At 47.7% G+C, this 20,002-nt stretch overlaps 1 protein-coding gene across 2 annotated transcripts in view; it reads left to right on the top strand.

The window, feature by feature from the left end:
• Positions 1 to 20,002, top strand: part of ACO2 (aconitase 2) — a 68,368-nt gene that overhangs the window by 18,122 nt on the left and 30,244 nt on the right. For both annotated transcript variants that reach the window (XM_033233804.1, XM_033233805.1), the window contains one exon: positions 19,174 to 19,310. In XM_033233804.1, the coding sequence (XP_033089695.1) occupies positions 19,174 to 19,310 (137 nt within the window). The remainder of the gene's footprint in view (positions 1 to 19,173; positions 19,311 to 20,002) is intronic.

Here is a 20,002-nt window from a genome sequence, read left to right as displayed (position 1 = left end):
GGAGAATGGCTTAAACCCAGGAGGCGGAGCTTGCGGTGAGCTGAGATCCGGCCACTGCACTCCAGCCTGGGCGGCAGAGCGAGACTCCCTCTCAAAAACAAACAAACAAATAAACAAAAAAAACCACAAAAGTATCAAATATCACTAATAAGGATTAGTATTATCATGGTTGTATTTCCTCAGAAATGTCAGCCGGGACACCTGTTCAGTGTGAGTACAATGGATTCCATGGTGCCAGGGATTGTGGGGAGGGAGAGATGCAGCATAGACTAGTGTTTGGTGCCTTGCTTGGAGTCGCTGAGTATTAGGGACCCACAAGATACCAGGCCAGGGAGGCTGGTGGAAGGGTGATGATGGTAGATGTCCCTGGATGGGCTTTAGGGAGTCTGTAAAATTGTGTTTTATCATTTTTCTATATTTTTTCCATGAAATTTTTATAACAGAGGAAAAATTCTGGTAATTTTTTTGTTTTTCTTGAGACGGAGTCTCGCTCTGTTGCCAGGCTGGAGTGCAATGGTGCGATCTTGGCTCATTGCAACCTCCGTGTCCCGGGTTCAAGAGATTCTCCTGCCTCAGCCTCCCGAGTAGCTGGGATTACAGGCACCCACCACCACACTCAGCTAGTTTTTGTTTTTAGTAGAGACAGGGTTTTGCTATGTTGGCCAGGCTGGTCTCGAACTCTTGACCTCGTGATCCGCCCGCCTTGGCCTCCCAAAGTGCTGGGATTACAGGCGTGAGTCACCGCGCCCGGCCGGTAATTTTTTTTTTTTAATAGAGACTAGGTCTCACTATGTTGCCCAGGGTGGTCTTGAACTCCTGAGCTCAAGCGATCCTCCTGCCTCGGCCTCTCAAAGTGCTGGAATTACTTTTAGTATTTTACATTTTACATAATTACATACTTGCTATTCTTTGGGAACCCATTCATGTTATTTCATGCTTCACAGTAACTCAGAATAATTCATATCCTTTCATTACTTGCATAATACTGCAGATATTATTCTTGTTTTCCAAATGAGGAAATTGGGGCGAAAAGTGCTTGTCACGTAGGTAGTAGTAAGTGACAGAACTGGGCTTGGAGCCAGCTTTTTTTTTTTGAGATGGAGTTTCACTCTTGTTGCCCAGGCTGGAGTGCAATGGTGTGATCTCGGCTCACTGCAACCTCCACCTCCTGGGTTCGAGTGATTCTCCTGCCTCAGCCTCCTGAGTAGCTGGAATTATAGGCATGCGCCACCACACTCCGCTAATTTTTTGTATTTTTAGTAGAGACCGGGTTTCTCCATGTTGGTCAGGCTGGTCTTGAACTCCCAACCTCAGGTGATCCACCCACCTCAGCCTCCCAAAGTGCTGGGATCCTTGAACCACTGTGCCTGGTCGGGTTAAATTATCTTTACTGTGCTATATTGCCCATTGTAAACTGCAGGTTATCGTTCAGGTTTTTAGGACGTCGAGCCACACCCTCCCCTGCCTGGCTGGGTTTCCAGCCTGATCTTCCACCATTTCCTGCTTTGTCTTTTTGTTTTTTTTTTTTTTTTTTGAGACGGAGTTTCACTCTTGTTGCCCAGGCTGAGTGCAATGGCACAATCTCAGCTCACCACAACCTCCGCCTCCCAAGTAGCTGGGATTATAGGCATGTGCCACCACACCTGGCTAATTTTTGTATTGTTAGTACAGACGGGGTGTCTCCATGTTGGTCAGGCTGGTCTCGAACTCCCGACCCCAGATGATCCGCCTTTCTCGGCCTCCCAAAGTGCTGCTGGGATTACAGGCTCAAGCCACCATGCCTGGCCTCCTGCTTTGTCTTTTACACCCCCAGCATTTTGAGTGATTGGCAGCTTCTGCACACTTCACTCAGTGAGTCTCTGTCTGTGTGCATACTGTGTGTTCTCTTCACCTGCCCTGCAAACGCCTGGTTGCCCTCTGCCACCCTGCTCAGGCGCTGCTCTCTCTATGAAGCCTTGTGGAAACATCCCAGGCAGAGCTCCTCATTCTCTGTGCTCCACTCCTGCCCCTCGTGTGTGTGTATCCTTCTTTCAAAGGTTACAGTGAGGTTTTGCATTTACTTCCTGATCTTGGCTAAACTGAGACATATTAGTGTATTAGTGTAGGGACTGTCTCACTCTTCTTGTTATCTGAGCCCTATTGCTTGGCACATAATACAGTACAAATGTGCTGCTAGGAAATAGGTTACATGATAAGCCACTGTCAACCTATTGTAATACCTTTGCCCATCTCAGATGCATTCTCTACAGAGCAGCCACAGTGATTTTTATTTATTGATTTTGATTTTTTTTTGAGACAGGTTCTCACTTTGTTGCCCAGGCTGCTCTCAAACTCCTGGCCTCAAGCGATCCTCTCACCTCTGCCTCCCAAAATCCTGTGGTGATTTTTATTATGTATTTATTTATTTATATTTTGAAATGGAGTTTCCCTCTGGTTGCCCACGCTGGAGTGCAATGGCACGATCTCGGCTCACTGCAACCTCTGCCTCCCAAGTTCAAGCGATTCTCCTGCCTCAGCCTCTCCAATAGCAGGGATTACAGGCATGCGCCCCTGTGCCTGGCTAATTTTGTATTTTTAGTAGAGATGGGGTTTTACCACACTGGTCATGGCTGGTCTCGAACTTTTGACCTCAGGTGATCTGCTCACCTTGGCCTCCGGAAGTAATGGGATTACAGGTGTGAGCCACTGTGCCTGGCCGATGTTTGTTTGTTTATTTATTTATTTATCTATTTATTTATTGATGGAATTTCATGGCCAGGCGCAGTGGCTCACTCCTGTAATCCCAGCACTTTGGGAGGCCGAGACAGGCAGATCACGATGTCAGGAGATCGAGACCATCCTGGCTAACATGATGAAACCCCCATCTCTACTAAAAATACAAAAAAATTAGCTGGGTGTGGTGGCGAGCGCCTGTAGTCCCAGCTACTCGGGAGGCTGAGGCAGGAGAATGGCAGGAACCCAGGAGGCAGAGCTTGCAGTGAGCCGAGATCTCACCACTGCACTCCAGGCTGGGTGACAGAGCAAGACTCCGTCTCAAAAAAAAAAAAAAGAGATGGAATTTCACTCTAGTTGCCTAGGCTAGAGCGCAATAGCTCAATCTCAGCTCACCGCTACCTCTGCCTCCCGGGTTCAAGCAGTTCTCCTGTCTCAGCCTCCCGCGTAGCTGGGATTACAGGCATGCGCCATCACACCGGCTAATTCTTTGTATTTTTAGTAGAGATGGGTTTCTCCATGTTGGTCAGACTGGTCTTGAACTGCTCACGTGATCTGCCTGCCTCAGCCTCCCAAAGTGCTGGGATTATAGGAGTGAGCCACTGCGCCCAGCCAATTTTTGTTTTTCATGCAAATGTGATCCTATCATGATCCTGCTTAAACCTTCGGTGGCTTCCCATTGCTTTTAGGATCAAGTTAAACATTTAACATGTCCTACTGTCACGCTTGTATACACTTACAAGACGAGGCCAAGACCTGACTGATTGGACCGGATACAACAAGCCGCTTTCACAATCAGGCTGTTTGTTACTTACGTAGACAGTGAAAGGGAGAATAAGCCACAGGGGACCAGCTCCCTGGTCTTCTTCCCGAATACCAAAAAGGATGACGCCGAAACAAAAGACGCTGATGACTGTGCCATGAGGTGTGGAGTGCCCTGTTACCGAGAGCCACGTCCAGACTGCAGCCAAGAGGCTTCCCTTTTGCAGCTCTAATGTGAGGGCCTGGGGCAGAAAGCCCCTCAACCTATCAGAACTTAGAGGCAGGAGAAACTGTCTCTTGACAGCCTTCGTGGGGAGATAGGGAGGCAGATGGGAGGTGGGCTCAGGGCAGCTCCTTAGAGGCCTCCCCCGCTTTCAGGCTCCAGGGGGATTGAGGTATTCTACCAAGACTCAGGTAAGCCGTGGCTCAAAGTTGTTAGGGCATCATTGTGTAGCTTTTCTTTTTTTTTTTTTTTTGAGACAGAGTCTCACTCTGTCGCCGACACTCCAGTGCAGTGGCGCTATCTCGGCTCACTGCAAGCTCCGCCTCCTGGATTCATGCCATTCTCCTGCCTCAGCCTCCTGAGTAGCTGGGACTACAGGCACCCACCACCATGCGCCGCTAACTTTGTATTTTTTTAGTAGAGACGGGGTTTCACCGTGTTAGCCAGGATGGTCTCCATCTCCTGACCTCGTGATCTGCCCGTCTCAGCCTCCCAAAGTGCTGGGATTACAGGCGTGAGCCACCGTGCCCGTCCCATTGTGTAGCTTTTCTACACCTTCAAGGTCCCTCGTGATATGATACTTGGTTCCTTTTTGTCTCCTCAGTCTTATTTTCTGCCATTTCTTCTGCACTTTGCTACAGCCAAGCTACGTGTCTTTTCTTTTCTTTTTTTTGAGACAGTCTTTCTCTGTCGCCCAGGCTGGAGTGCAGTGGTGCAATCTCAGCTCACTGCAGTCTCCGTCTCCCAGGTTCCAGCGATTCTCCTGCCTCAGCCTCCCAAGTAGCTGGGATTACATGCTCCCACCACTATGTCTGGCTAATTTTTGTGTTTTTAATAGATACAGGGTTCCACCATGTTGGCCAGGCTGGTCTCGAACTCCTGTCCTCAGGTGATTCACCCACCTTGGCCTCCGAGAGTGCTGAGATTACAGGCGTGAGCCACCATGCTTGGCTGGTTTTCTTTTCTTTCAGTTGCAAATGCTTTCTTGCATATGCTATTCTCTCTGTGCCAGATTCCCTGGACTCCTTCCCCTAAAGCCCATTTGTTTAGCCTCAGATCAAACATCACTTTATTGGAGAAACCCTTCCCCAATTCTAGATTAGGCTGTCCAGCTTTATGCTGTTGTAGCAGCTTAACTTTTCTGTCATAGCATTTCTCTTACAGTCACTTACACAGTCCCATAAGTGATTACTTGACATGTTTTCTCATCTAAAATTCAGGCACCACAACACATAGTCTGGGACTGGAGAAATACTTAATGAATCAGGAAGACGTTAGTTTAAATTGGGGAGGTAGTATGGGAGGGAAAGCATTGACTTGAGAATTGGAGGGCTTGAATTCTGCCCCTAACTACTGTTAACTAGGTATGTGACCTTGGCATTCATCTCCTCATCTGTCAAATGAAAAAATTCCTGGTGATCTGGGGTCATCTTGGGTTGTGATAATCTATACTTCTAGATGAATCATCAAATTAACAGAGCTCTAGAGGGCTGCTTATCTAGGATGAGAATCTACCTGCCTCTTTGGCCTCTCCACTTGGGTATCAGATAGTCCAATGTCCAGAACCAAACTCCTAGTGTCACCCTGCATGTCGGCTTTTCCTGTTGCCTTCCCCATTTCATTTATAGCAACCCATTCTTCTAGTTACTTAGGTCCAAAATCTAAGTGATATTCTTGACTCCTTCTCTCACACCCCTTGGCCAACTTTTCAGCACATCCTACTGTTATCACCTTCAACATATAGACATCTGTAGCCAGTTTTTTTGAACTTGAACTCAAACATCCGGTTTGAGTTCATGATCTGATAAAATCTTGGCTTCTTTTGTGCTTGATTGCTCGTATTTCTGTGGCCTCACTGAATCTTGCACCTAATGTGCAAAATAGCAACTATAACTATAATACTACAATCTTTCTTATTCTACCAGATGGTAATCCTGATGGTAGGGACCCCATGGTGGTGTTCCCAGTGTCCAGTGTGGTACAACTAAGCATCCCTCAGGTGCGCTATAGCAGATGGGACATGGGTGTGCCAAGATAGCCCTGGCCTTACCCCACCCTAGCAGGGTGACATGCTGAGCCTGCCGGTTGCCTCCACGTAGCAGGTTAGTCTGCTTACTGCTCTGCGGTGTCCAAATGTATTATTTTGTTCATGTGCCTTAACTTGGAAAAGTGTGGAAGCCTCATGGTAACAGCATTTGGCACCTAGGAAGGTATTCATTGTTAAATGAATTCTTTGTTAAGTGAGGTAGACTAGAGGGATCATTCTCCCTGGTTTTTTTTTTTTTTTTTTTTTTTTGAGGCGGAGTCTCGCTCTGTCCCCCGGACTGGAGTGCAGTGGCCAGATCTCAGCTCACTGCAAGCTCCGCCTCCCGGGTTTACGCCATTCTCCTGCCTCAGCCTCCCGAGTAGCTGGGACTACAGGCGCCCGCCACCTCGCCCGGCTAGTTTTTGTATTTTTAGTAGAGACGGGGTTTCACCGTGTTAGCCAGGATGGTCTCGATCTCCTGACCTTGTGATCCGCCCGTCTCGGCCTCCCAAAGTGCTGGGATTACAGGCTTGAGCCACCGCGCCCGGCCTTTTTTTTTTTTTTGAGATGGAGTTTTACTTTTGTTGCCCAGGCTGGAGTGCAATGGCGTGATCTCGCCTCACTGCAACCTCCACCTCCCAGGTTCAAGTGATTCTCCTGCCTCAGCCTTCCTAAGTGGCTGGGATTATAGGCATGTGCCACCAAGCCTGGCTAATTTTGTATTTTTAGTAGAGATGGGGTTTCTCCGTGTGGGTCAGGCTGGTCTCGAACTCCCGACCTCAGGTGATCCGCCCTCCTTGGCCTCCCGAACTGCTGGGATTACAGGCGGGAGCCGCTGTGCCTGACCATTCTCCCTGTTTTATAGAAGAAAGAGTAAGCTGTGTGACCAGCCCGGGGCGTGATCATAATCGAGTGCTGTTCTGAGTCTCGTGCATTCTGGGGCAAAACACTGGGTTGCATTTCACATGTGCACATGTGTAGCTCATTGCTTCCTTTCCTGCTTGTACATGAAGGTGAAGGCTGTGGCTAAGCCAGAAGGGCCTGGATTCTGGGGGTTTCTTCCTTGATTCAGATAAATCCATTCTGACATTACTGTGCTTTCCCCCAGGCCTTTGGGGATTAAGGGGGTTTATTGGTGAGCCTGCTTGCTGGGGAGGAATATTTATAGACTGTGAGCTGGAAGGAACTTTGGAGAACATCAGGTCCAGTGATGACCAGATGTGGCTATCTTGGAGTAACCTGGTAATCTTTTACTGATGCTTAGGCCCTACTGCAGGTGATCTGATTCAGAGCTCTGGCAGTGACAGGGCCTAGAAGCTGAGTTTTTACAAAACCTCCCAGGTGATTTTGATATAGCTGGAATAATCCAGTTCCCCCACCTCCCCCTTTTTTTGAGATAAGATCTTGCTCTGTGGTCCAGGCTGGAGTGCAGTGGTACACATGATCACAGCCCACTGCATCTTTGACCTTCTAGGCTAAAGCTGTCCTCCCACCTCAGCATCTCAAGGAACTGGGACTACAGGTGTGTGCCACCATGCTCGGCTAATTTTGTTTCTTCTTTGTGGAGACAGGGTCTTACTATATTGTCCAGGCTGGTCTCAAACTCCTGGGGTCAAACCATCCTTCCGCCTCAGCCTCCCAAAGTGCTGGGATTACAGGTTTTGCGAGCCCTGCACTGGCCAAATAATAGTGCTCTTAATAGTAATACCCAGACCACATTCTTAATTTCTTCCAAAATGTCTTTGATAGCTATCTTTTTCCAAATCAAGATCTGATAAAAAACATATATTGTGTTGGTTTTTCCATTTATGTCTCTCTTAATCTACACCAACACCCCCACTCCCTGCCCCAGCCCTTTCTTCCCCAGGACATTGACTCTTTGAAGAGACCAGGCCAGTTTTCCTGTAGAATGTCCACTTTCTGGGTTTCATTGTTCTTTTGTCCCCTTGCATTCCCCTTACTCTGGAGGTAAGTTTCCAAAGCTTTCTTACATGCAGGTTAAACATTCTGGGCAAGAATTCTTCATGGGTGAGGCCGTGTCACCAGGAGGCCCTGGTGTTGGGTGGTCCTGCTGTCGGTGGTGCCGCGTTTGATCTCTGTGTTAAAATGGTGGTAATCAGATTCTGCTATTGTAAAGGTACATTTTTTTTTCCTTTTCCTTCATAATGATAACTTCCTGTAAGTAAACTTGCTGAAACAAAGGGTTTGCACATTTCCAAAAACCAAAACGCTTTTGATTATTGTCAAATTGCCACTAAACAATTATGCTACTCTGCACTTTAAGGAGTATGCTTTTCTTCACCTATTTGCCTGGTTTACTTTTTCTTTTTCTGATTACAAAAGAAATGTGTATATCATGCAACATTTAAAAGTTACAGGCCGGGCACGGTGGCTCATGCCTGTAATCTTAGCACTTTGGGAGGCTGAGGCGGATGGATCACCTGAGGTCAGGAGTTCAAGACCAGCCTGGCCAACATGGTGAGACTCTGTGTTTACAAAAAATACAAAAATTAGCTGGGCGTGGTAGCATGTGCCTGTCGTCTCAGCTACTCAGAAGGCTAAGGCAGGAGAATCGCTTAAACCCAGGAGGCAGAGGTTGCAGTGAGCTGAGATTGCGCCACTGCACTCCAGCCTGGGCGACAGAGCAAGACTCTCTCTCAAAAAAAAAAAGAAAGAAAGAAAGTTGTGGTCAAATCTAACATAAAATTTGACATTTTAACCACTTTCAGTGTTCAATTCATTAGTATTAATTACATTCATAATGTTGTGCAACCACCACCATTATCTTCTTTGTAAACAGCTATAGAGTGGCATTCCATGGTGCCTGAGCCAGAACGTGTTCAATCAGTGCCCTGTGTATGGACAGTTGGGTTGTTCTCTTAAAAACAGTGCTGCAGACAATGTCTTTGCCTGTCTCTGCTCTTTTATGTATTTTAATTAGATCGTTTCCTGGAAGAGGGAAAGCTAGTCAAAGAGGACAAACATTTTACATTGTAATACGTATTACCTAATTGTCTTTTAAAATGTTGAACGTCTTTACAGTCTGACTAAAAGCATCTCAAACTGATAAAGCATTGATTTGCCTTGGTAACTGTTTTCTCTCACAAGACTAACTCAGCCTGCTCTGTATTTAACCCTGCTTGGTAAGGAAGAGCTGGTTGGAAAGGTAGAAGCAACATCCCTTTTTTTTAACTAATTGGTATTTATATAACACCTCCTGTGTATCATGCTTGCTGTTCAGGCCAGGGGAATTTAGTTCTAAATAAACAGACACAGTCTCTCCCTAGTGGAGCTTACAGACTGAAATATTTGGAGACAGATATCATCTCATGAATGAACTCAAGAAGTAAAGGGCATAGGAGGCTCTGGTAGGGCCAGGGATTTGGGGAAGGATTCCCTGAGAAAGTTAAATGTATTTGGAGTTTGAAGGATCAATTGGATGTTCCCTAGGCAAAGGGCAGATTGGGAATGGAGGTGGACAGCAAACATTCCAAGCAGAAGAAAAACTACATCTGTAAAGGCCTGTGGCAGGTCCCTTTAGAATGTGTTCTGGCCAAGGAAGTTCATCATGTTCAGTGCCCTTGAGGAAGGCCGGTTCTGAATTTCCCAGATACCAGGTAGATGAGATCCCACTGCCAAGGCCCCATGAGCGGAAGGGGTTTGAGAGGGACGGAAGGCTTTCCAAGGCAAATTCTAACAAATTACAAATAATCTGGAGAGGAGAAAGAGAGGCATCTAAATAAATAAGTTTAGAGTTTTAGAATGACTTGTCCAAAGTTGGAAGGGGTAGGTAACCAAGGAGGAACAGTACAGAGCAGCTGGAATACATCAGAAGGGCGTCAGGAATGCCAAAGGACCCGATGAGCTAAGGCTTCTGGAAAATGCTAATCAGCCACAAGGACCTTTAAAGCTGTCTGCAGTAGGCCGGGCACGGTGGCTCAAGCCTGTGATCCCAGCACTTTGGGAGGCCGAGACGGGCGGATCACGAGGTCAGGAGATCGAGACCATCCTGGCTAACACAGTGAAACCCCGTCTCTACTAAAAAAAAATACAAAAAACTAGCCGGGTGAGGTGGCGGGCGCCTGTAGTCCCAGCTACTCGGGAGGCTGAGGCAGGAGAATGGCATAAACCCGGGAGGCGGAGGTTGCAGTGAGCTGAGATCCAGCCACTGCACTCCAGTACGGGTGACAGAGCGAGACTCCGTCTCAAAAAAAAAAAAAAAAAAAAAAAAGCTGTCTGCAGTAAGAAAAATAGGAAGAGTCCCGCTGCTTCTGGCAATATCCAGAGGAAGAACACAATGTCGCCACTTCTAGTTTTATGTTCATCTCCTTTATGAAGGAAACGATACAGTATAACACATATGGAATGCTTTTATTATGAATAGGCTATGTGCCAAGCACTTTATATAGATGATTTCATTTTATATCAATGCTATGAAGTTTATCTTCATTTTCTTTATGACAAAACTAAGGCATGGGGAGCTTAAATAACTTCCTCAGGGTAACAGCAGTTAAGTGGTGGAGCTGGGTTGGGCAATCTGACTATAGTTCTTCAATCCGAACTATCACACCGTGCTGGGAAAGGATGGGCCATATGAGGTGAGAGGGACTGGCCCAGATTCTAGAGGCAGCAGAATCTAGAAGTGATCCATCACAGAGAAAGAGACCTGAGCTTGCATCCTGGAGTCACTGCATACCAGCTAGTGAATTCTGACTTACCTCTCTGATCTCCAGTTTCCACATCTGTAAGATGGGAATAACACTTACCTGCACTATTATATTGGAATTCAGAATAGGCACAGAAAGTGCTTGGCATGGAGCAGATGCTTAATTAGTAATTGTTTTTATTTTTATTCTAAGAGTAGGGTAAAGACCCAAAGCTAGTCTTTTTTTTTTTTTTTTTAACATATGAGATATGTGGCCCATGAATGAATGATACGTGGTGTCTTAGTCCATTTTGTGTTGCCATAACAGAATACTACATAGTGAGTAATTTATAAAGAAAAGGAATTTAGGCCGGGCACAGTGACTCATGCCTATAATCCCTGCACTTTGGGAGGCTGAGACAGGCAGATCACCTGAGGTCAGGAGTTTCAGACCAGCCTGGGCAACATGATGAAACCCCATCTCTACTAACAATACAAAAAATTAGGCCGGGCACAGTTGCTCACGCCTGTAATCCCAACGCTTTGAGAGGCTGAGGCGGGCAGATCACCTGAGGTTGGCAGTTAAAGAGCAGCCTGACCAATGTGGTGAAACCCCATCTCTACTAAAAATACAAAATTAGCTGGGCGTGGTGGCACATGCCTGTAATCCCAGCTACTCGGGAGGCTGAGGCAGGAGACTTGCTTGAACCCGGGAGGCAGAGGTTACCGTGAGCTGAGATCATGCCATTACACTCTAGCCTGGGCAACAAGAGCAAAACTTCATCTCAAAAGAAAAAAGAAAATTAGCCAGGCATCATGGCAGGCACCTGTAATCCCAGCTACTCAGGAGGCTGAGGTGGAAGAATATCTTGAACCTGGGAGGTGGAGGTTGCAGTGAGCCGAGATAGCGCCACTACTCCAACCTGGGCAACAAGTATGAAACTCTGTCAAAAAAGAAGGAAGGGAGGGAGGGAGGAGAAAGAAAGAGAAAGATAACGAATTTATTTCTTACAGTTCTGGAGGATGGGAAGTCGAAGATTGAGGGGCTGCATCTGGTGAGGGCCATCATGCTGTGTCACCACATGGTAGAAGGTATAAGGATAAGAGAGAGGGGAGGAAGGGGGCCAGACTTAGCCCTTTATCAGGAACCGACTCACATGACAACTAACCCACTTCTGTAATAACAGCATTAATCGGCCGGGCGCGGTGGCTCAAGCCTGTAATCCCAGCACTTTGGGAGGCCGAGAGGGGCGGATCACGAGGTCAGGAGATCGAGACCATCCTGGCTAACACGGTGAAACCCCGTCTCTACTAAAAATACAAAAAACTAGCCGGGCGAGGTGGCGGGCGCCTGTAGTCCCAGCTACTCGGGAGGCTGAGGCAGGAGAATGGCGTAAAACCCGGGAGGTGGAGCTTGCAGTGAGCTGAGATCCGGCCACTGCACTCCAGTCCGGGAGAGAGAGCGAGACTCCGCCTCAAAAAAAAAAAAAAAAAAGGCCGGGCGCGGTGGCTCAAGCCTGTAATTCCAGCACTTGGGAGGCCGAGACGGGCGGATCACGAGGTCAGGAGATCGAGACCATCCTGGCTAACACGGTGAAACCCCGTCTCTACTAAAAAATACAAGAAAACTAGTCGGGCGAGGTGGCGGGCACCTGTAGTCCAAGCTACTCGGGAGGCTGAGGCAGGAGAATGGCGTGAACCTGGGGGGCGGAGCTTGCAGTGAGCTAAGATCCGGCCACTGCACTCCAGCCAGGGTGACAGAGCAAGACTCCGTCTCAAAAAAAAAAACAAAAAAAAAACAGCATTAATCCGTTGTGAGGGTAGCGCCCTTCTGACCTTATCACCTCTTAAAGGCCCCACCTCTCAACACTGACATTGGGCATTGAGTTGCCAACACATAAACTTTGGGGGACACATTCAAACTGTAACACATGGTGGCCTTGACCTTGAAGTCAGTCTACAGGGTAAGCATATTTCTTGCCCATTTGTAGAGAATGAAATAAAAAAAAAATACAGGGTGAGCATGTTGACGTGGCCCCCCTTTTAACAGTTTCCATGTGACATTTCATGCACTGCAGCCTTTCACTGCTCTGAAGCCAGGAGTCAAGCTGAGATTTCCCCTGAGGCCTGGAGAAGATAGGTGAACTGGCAAAGACTGAAAGTCTAGCTGTCTTTTACTTTTTTGTTGCGATGAGCAGATATACTAGTGAGAATGAGTGTTGCATCCTTACTAATTTATAAACCTAAGCTGTTCAATCTGGCAATTTAAAATTCAGTGACATAAAAAGTTCCGTTCCATGGCTGGGTGCAGCGACTCATCCCTGTAATCCTAGCACTTTGGGATGCCGAGGTGGGAGGATCACTTGAATCTAGGAGTTTGAGGCCATCCTGGGCAACATGTTAAAAAAATAAATAAAAAGGCCAGGTGCGGTGACTCACGCCTGTAATCCCAGCACTCGATCCGGAGGCCGAGGCAGGCGGATCATATGAAGTCAGGAGTTCAAGACCAGTCTGACCAACATGGCAAAACCTTGTCTCTACTAAAAATACAAAAATTAGCTACTCAGGAGGTGGAGACAGGAGAATTGCTTGAACCCTGGAGACACAGGTTGCAGTGAGCTGAGATCATGCCAGACAGCACAGATCTAGAACCTGTTCATCGGGGCAGGAAGTCCTCTTGGACAGCACTGGATGTTGAGAACAGTTTCACATAGTTGGAAAGCAGAACGGCAGGGTGATTAAGGGTGAAATGTGTAGCTGATTTCATTTGTGTTTAACACTGAAGTGTATCTCCATTAAGCACGAAGGTTTAAGGAGCTAAATGACTTGCCTGGGGCAGCAGCAGGCACATGGGTCAGTCAGGCTGGATTTGGATCCTGCTTCCTACAGTATGGTCTTGTCATTCATCCTCCATGCCTCTGTTTCCCAACTGGGAAAATAGGATAATCATAGGAGCCGCTTCACTGGGTGGCTGTGAAGATTAGACCATGTAATATATTCCAGGTGCGTCACACCATGCTTGTCTCATATTAGACACATCATAGTCTTTCTTTACCCGTAAGTTGTATTTTGTATCTTTTTTTTTTTTAGGCAGAGTTTCACTCTTGTTGCCTAGGCTGGAGTGCAATGGCACAATCTCGGCTCACTGCAACCTCCACCTCCCGGGTTCAAGCGATTCTCCTGCCTCAGCCTCCTGAGTAGCTGGGATTACGGACGTACACTAATGTATTTTTAGTAGAGATGGGTTTCACCACGTTGGTCAGGCTGGTCTCAAACTCCTGACCTCAAGTGATCCGCCTGCCTCGGCCTCCCAAAGTGCTGGGATTACAGGCGTGAGCCACCGCACCAGGCTATATTCTGTATCAACATATGATTTTGTCCTTTTTGTTTTTTGAAATGGAGTCTCACTCTGTCTCCAGCTGGAGTGCAATGGCGGGATCTCAGCTCACTGCAACCTCTGCCTCCTGGATTCAAGCGATTTTCCTGCCTCAGCCTCCTGAGTAGCTGGGATTACAGGTGCCTGCCACCACACCCTGCTAATTTTTGTATTTGTAATAGAGATGGGGTTTTACAGTGTTGGCCAGGCTGGTCTCAAACTCCTGACTTCAGGTGATCCACCCACCTCAACCTCTTAAAGTGCTGGAATTATAGGCGTGAGTCACCGTGCCCAGCTTGTTTTGTTTTGTTTTGTTTTGAGACAAGGTCTTGCTCTGTTGCCCAGGCTGGAGTGCAGTGGCGAGATCATAGCTCACTGTAGTCTGGAACTCATGGGCTCAAGTGATCTCCTGCCTCTTGAGCAGCTGGGACTGTAGGTGTATGCCACCACACTCAGCTAATTTATATTTTGTTTTATTTTGTAGAGACGAGGTCTTACTGTCTTGCCCAGGCTAGTCTTGAACTCCTGGGCTCAACTGATCCTCCTCCCTCAGCCTCCCAAAGTGTTGGGATTACAGGTGTGAGCCACTGTGCCTGGCCTATTTTGTCCTTGACAGCTCTTACTATGTTGGCCAGATTGGTCTTGAATTCCTGGTCTCAAGCAACCTTCCTGTGTCCTAAAGTGCTAGGATTACAGGCATCAGCCACTGCTCCTGGCCCAGCATTATTTCTGAAGCCTATTTGTAGGTATTGAGATATAGTCTGTAGTTAGCTTAACTGTGCCCTGGCTGTGGGAATTGGAGCTTTGCCTTGTCCTGGTACCGTAGATAAGATTACAGTGCATTGTCTTGCCTGCTGCACCAGGCAATAAAGGTATTGTTACAGTTGTTTTTATTTCTAAGGAAACTGAAACTTAGGGCAATTAATTTGTAAAAATAAAGAAACAGATTGGTAATTTCACATTGGAAAGATGTCTGAGATTTGTTAGTAAATGAAAAAGATGAGTTGCAGGCTGGGCGTGGTGACTCACACCTGTAATTCCAGCACTCTGGGAGGCCAAGGTGGGTGGATCATTTGAGGTCAGGAGTTTTGAGACCAGCCTGGGCAATGTGGTGAAACCCCATTTCCGCCAAAAAAAGTACAAAAATTAACTGGGCATGGTAGTGCATGCCTATAGTGCCCACTACTTGGGAGGCTGAGGCAGGAGAATTGCTTGAACCTGGGAGGCAGAGGTTGCCGTGAGCTGAGATGATGCCACTACACTCCAGCCTGGGTGATGAGAGCAAGACTCCGTCTCAAAAAAAAAAAAAAAAAAAAGAAAAAGATGAGTTGCAGAACAACTTATATGGTTTCTCGTTTGTGTGAAGAACATGGTAGGGGTAGCTGTGTGTACACTTAGGAATGCACAGGGTAATAATCATGGACACGTACTCAGTACTCTATATAATCTCTCCAGATCCTCACAATAGCTGTGTGAAAAATCGATTGCTTGGAGAGGTTAAATTGTCCAGGATCGGTAAGTTGTGGGGCCATCCTGAAACCCAGGGCTCTGCTCCTCCATCCACCCCATGCACTGGGCTCCTCCCCGTGTCACAGGGATAGTGTTTATCACTGCAGCAGAAATGTACTACCTTCTTCCCATGCACATGCACTGTGGAAGGTCCTTTGACGTCATGTCATTGGTGGGTTCTTTGCACCTACCCAGTAAGGCAGGCAGTGAGGAGCCATCAGTCAGGTTTGAGCTTGGGGGCAAATGGATGTGAAGTCTGGACTGGGGATGTCGCCCCTGCCATAGACAGGTTAGAATGGATGATGGTCGGGGGTGCTGTTTCAGAATGTGGCCTATTCTCACTGCTGGGTGACTCAAACAGGGAATGGCTGCTCTGGGTACATACTGGGTTTAGGTGCTGAGGTTGACAGTATTTGGATTATATATCCGAGTGACATAAAGAAGGGAGCCTGGGGCAGTGGTTTCAGCTTTGCCTCTTCCCTTACCCAGGGTATGACGAGGAACACCAACCACCTAGAAAGTAAGCAGCTCTTCCCTTCTTGCTGTCATTTCTTTCTTTTCTTTTCTTTTCTTTTCTCTTTTCTTTTCTTTTCTTTTCTTTTCTTTTCTTTCCCCTCCCCTCCCCTTCCCTTCCCTTCCCTTCTCTTCCTTTTTTTTCTTTTCTTTTTTTTCTTTTTTGAGATGGAATTTCCCTCTGTCACCTAGGCTGGAGTGAAGTGGGGTGATCTTGGCTCACTGCAACCTCTGCCCCTGGGTTCAAATGATTCTCCTGCCTCAGCCTCCTAAGTAGCTGGGATTATAGATGCCCGCCACCACGCCCGGCTAATTTTTGTGTTTTTAGTAGAGACGGGGTTTCACCACGTTGAACAGGCTGGTTTCAAATTCCTGACCTCAGGAAATCTGCCTACCTTGGCCTCCCAAAGGGCTGGGTTTACAGGTGTGAGCCACTGCACCCGGCCTCTTGCTATCATTTCTTTGGATGCATTTATTCTTCTGTGGTAACAAGGTACCCTTGAAGGTTATTATTCATAGTTTAAAATTAACTAATACAGGTCGGGTACAGTGGCTCATGCCTGTAATCTCTGCTTTGGGAGGCTGAGGCAGGAGTTTGAGATCAGCCTGGGCAATGTAATGAGACCCTGTTGCTACAAAAAAATTAAAGAGGTAGGGTGGGTGCGGTGGCTCACACCTGTAATCCTAGCACTTTGGGAGGCTGAGTCAGGTTTATCACCTGAGGTCAGGAGTTCAAGACCAGCCTGACCAATATGTAGAAACCCTACCTCTACTAAAAATACAAAAATTAGCAAAGTGTGGTGGCATGCGCCTGTAGTCCCAGTTACTTGGGAGGCTGAGACAGGAGAACTGCTTGAACCCGGGAGACGGAGGTTGCAGTGAGCCAAGATCATGCCATTGCACTTCAACCTGGGCAACAGAGTTAGACTCCCTTAAAAAAAAAAAAAAAACCGGCCGGGCGCGGTGGCTCAAGCCTGTAATCTCAGCACTTTGGGAGGCCGAGACGGGCGGATCACGAGGTCAGGAGATCGAGACCATCCTGGCTAACATGGTGAAACCCCGTCTCTACTAAAAAAAACTACAAAAAACTAGCCGGGCGAGGTGGCAGCGCCTGTAGTCCCAGCTACCCGGGAGGCTGAGGCAGGAGAATGGCGTGAACCCGGGGGGCGGAGCTTGCAGTGAGCTGAGATCCGGCCACAGCACTCCAGCCTGGGTGACAGAGCGAGACTCCGTCTCAAAAAAAAAAAAAAAAAAAATCCTTGGGAGGCCAAGGTGGGCAGATCATGAGTTTAAGAGATCGAGACCATCCTGGCCAACATGATGAAACCCTGTCTCTACTAAAAATACAAAAATTATCTGGGCGTGGTGGGGGACGCCTGTAGTCCCAGCTACTCAGGATGCTGAGGCAGAAGAAGTGCTTGAACCCAGGAGGTGGAGGTTGCAGTGAGCCGAGGTCGCGCCACTGCATTCCAGCCTGGCGACAGAGCAAGACTCCGTCTCAAAAATAAGTTAATTAATTAATTAAATAATTGGGTGTAGTAGTGTGTGCCTGTAGTCCTAGCTACCGAGGAAGCTAAGGTGGGAGGATCATTTGAGCTCAGGAATTTCAGACTGCAGGGAAGTATGATCTTGCCCCTGCACTCCAGCCTGGGCAACAGAACAAGACACTGTCTCTTAAAAAAAAAAAAAAATTAACTAATACAGATCCCACCATAACAATCATTCATTTATAGGCCGGGCGCCGTGGCTCAAGCCTGTAATCCCAGCACTTTGGGAGGCCGAGACGGACAGATCACGAGGTCAGGAGACTGAGACCATCCTGGCTAACACGGTGAAACCCCGTCTCTACTAAAAAAAAATACAAAAAACTAGCCGGGCGAGGTGGTGGGCGCCTGTAGTCCCAGCTACTCGGGAGGCTGAGGCAGGAGAATGGCGTAAAACCGGGAGGCGGAGCTTGCAGTGAGCTGAGATCCGGCCACTGCACTCCAGCCTGGGCGACAGAGCGAGACTCCGTCTCAAAAAAAAAAAAAAAAAATCATTTATTGCTGTGTAACAGATTGCCCCCAAACTTAAAAGCTTAAAACAACAAGCATTTATCTCATATTTCTGTGGGCCAGGAATTTGGGAGTGGCTTGGCTGGGTGGTTCTGGCTTGGGGACTCTCCAGAAGTTGCAGTGAAGATGTCAGCTGGGGCTAGCCATCTGACAGGTTGAACCGGGGCTGGAGCGTTCGCTTGCAAGGTGGCTCACCCACACCTGGCAAGGTGGTGCTGGTTATAGACAAGAGGCCGCTGTTCCTGTCTTGGTGGGCCTCTCCCAGGATTGCTTAACAACATGGGGACTGTCTTGCCCTAGAGCAATCCAAGAGAGCGAGCAAGCCAGGCAGAAGCTGTTCTTTTTATGACCTAGTCTCGAAGTCCCATAGCATCACTTGTCACATTCTATAAAGTAGAATTAAGTCTGTCATACGGTCAAAGGGAGGGTAATGGTTGGGCATGGTGGCTCATGCCTGTAATCCCAGCACTTTCGGAGGCCGAGGCGGATGGATCACTTCAGATCAGGAGTTCGAGACCAGCCTGGCCAACATGTTGAAACTCTGTCTCTACTAAAAATACAAAAATTAGCCCTGGGCATGGTGGCACGTGCCTGTAATCCCAGCTACTGGGAAGCTGAGGCAGGAGAAGCTGAAGCTTGAACCCAGGAGGTGGCGGTTTCAGTGAGCTGAGACCCCACCACTGCACTCCTGCCTGTACCAGAGAGCGAGACTCCCTCTCAAAAAAAAAAGGTGGGAGGAGAATTAGGCACCACCTTTTGAAAGGATGAGGAAACATCCAAAGCCCATGGGTAGGATTTTCCTCATTCATTCCTCCCTCTGACCCACAGATGTTTGTTGGATCTCCAGTATGTGCCAGGTAGTCCAGACATAGAAATGAATAAGATAAATAAGGCTTGATCTCAGTCCTCAAGAAGCTTATAGTGCAGGTAGACTAATAGCTCCGGTTTGGGTAGTGTTTTCCAGCTTAATGAGCACTTTCACTTCACGGTCTCATTTAACCTTCCCAGACCCCTGTGTGATCACCAGAGCTGGGTATATCCCTGTTTTCTATCTCCTCTGGGTTTTAGACAATGAGGGCTTTTCTTATGTTGATATACCTTACATGATAGAAGTTGACTTTGATCCCAGCGATTTTTGCCTGTAAATCCCTTGCACTTTGTTCCTACCCCAGGCTGTGTTCCTTGTGGCTGCTTTGTCATCCCCTGTGCTGCAGATGAGGAAGCTGAGGCTGCAGTTACTGAACAGCTCTTGACACTTTAATTCCTGGATTTTTTTCACCATACTGAGCTGCCCTCAGGGATGGACTCTCCTAAGTGCTCCATTGACAATGGCTGTCATGTTTCTTCTTGCAGAAAGCTCTGGGTGTGCGGCAGTACCATGTGGCCTCAGTCCTGTGCCAACGAGCCAAGGTGGCGATGAGCCACTTTGAGCCCAACGAGTACATCCACTATGACCTGCTAGAGAAGAATATTAACATTGTTCGCAAACGGTAAGGCTGCACATGGGAGGCGGTGACTACTCAAGCACACTGTCTGCTGCCTGCCCCTGTCAGGCAGCGAAGACGTGTTTCGTGAAGGATGGTTGGTGATGGTGGCAGGGCCAAGGTATTCAGGGTGCAAAGGTTTCTGCTGAGGAAAGGCATTCCACATCAGTGGTGTAACTTCTGCCCTCTCTGCCAAGGGATAATCTGTTATCAAGAACCCTCTAGATGTGAACCATAGCCAGGTCTCAGGGACACTTTGGTGCTATAACCTGAGCCTCCCAACCTTTTGAGGGTAGGCTGCTGACCCTCAGCCTGCCCTCTGGAAGCCACCAGGCCCAGTGCGTGGAGAATCGTCTATTTCCTCTTCAGTGCACAAGCACAGAGGAGAGCTGAGGTCTGAGACCCAGAAGATAAACTAAGATGGGACCTTTTTTATTTTTTATTTTTTATTTTTTATTTTTTTTTTTTTTTTTTTGAGACGGAGTCTCGCGCTGTCACCCAGGCTGGAGTGCTGTGGCCGGATCTCAGCTCACTGCAAGCTCCGCCTCCCGGGTTCACGCCATTCTCCTGCCTCAGCCTCCCGAGTAGCTGGGACTACAGGCGCCGCCACCTCGCCCGGCTAGTTTTTTGTAGTTTTTAGTAGAGACGGGGTTTCACCGTGTTAGTCAGGATGGTCTCGATCTCCTGACCTCGTGATC

The sequence above is a fragment of the Trachypithecus francoisi genome, unplaced genomic scaffold (genome assembly GCF_009764315.1).
Source record: "Trachypithecus francoisi isolate TF-2019V2 unplaced genomic scaffold, Tfra_2.0 Lachesis_group14, whole genome shotgun sequence".
Classification (NCBI taxonomy): Eukaryota; Metazoa; Chordata; class Mammalia; order Primates; family Cercopithecidae; genus Trachypithecus; species Trachypithecus francoisi.
The sequence above is the reverse complement of the archived record's forward strand: the minus strand, read 5'-3'. Positions and strand labels throughout refer to the sequence as shown.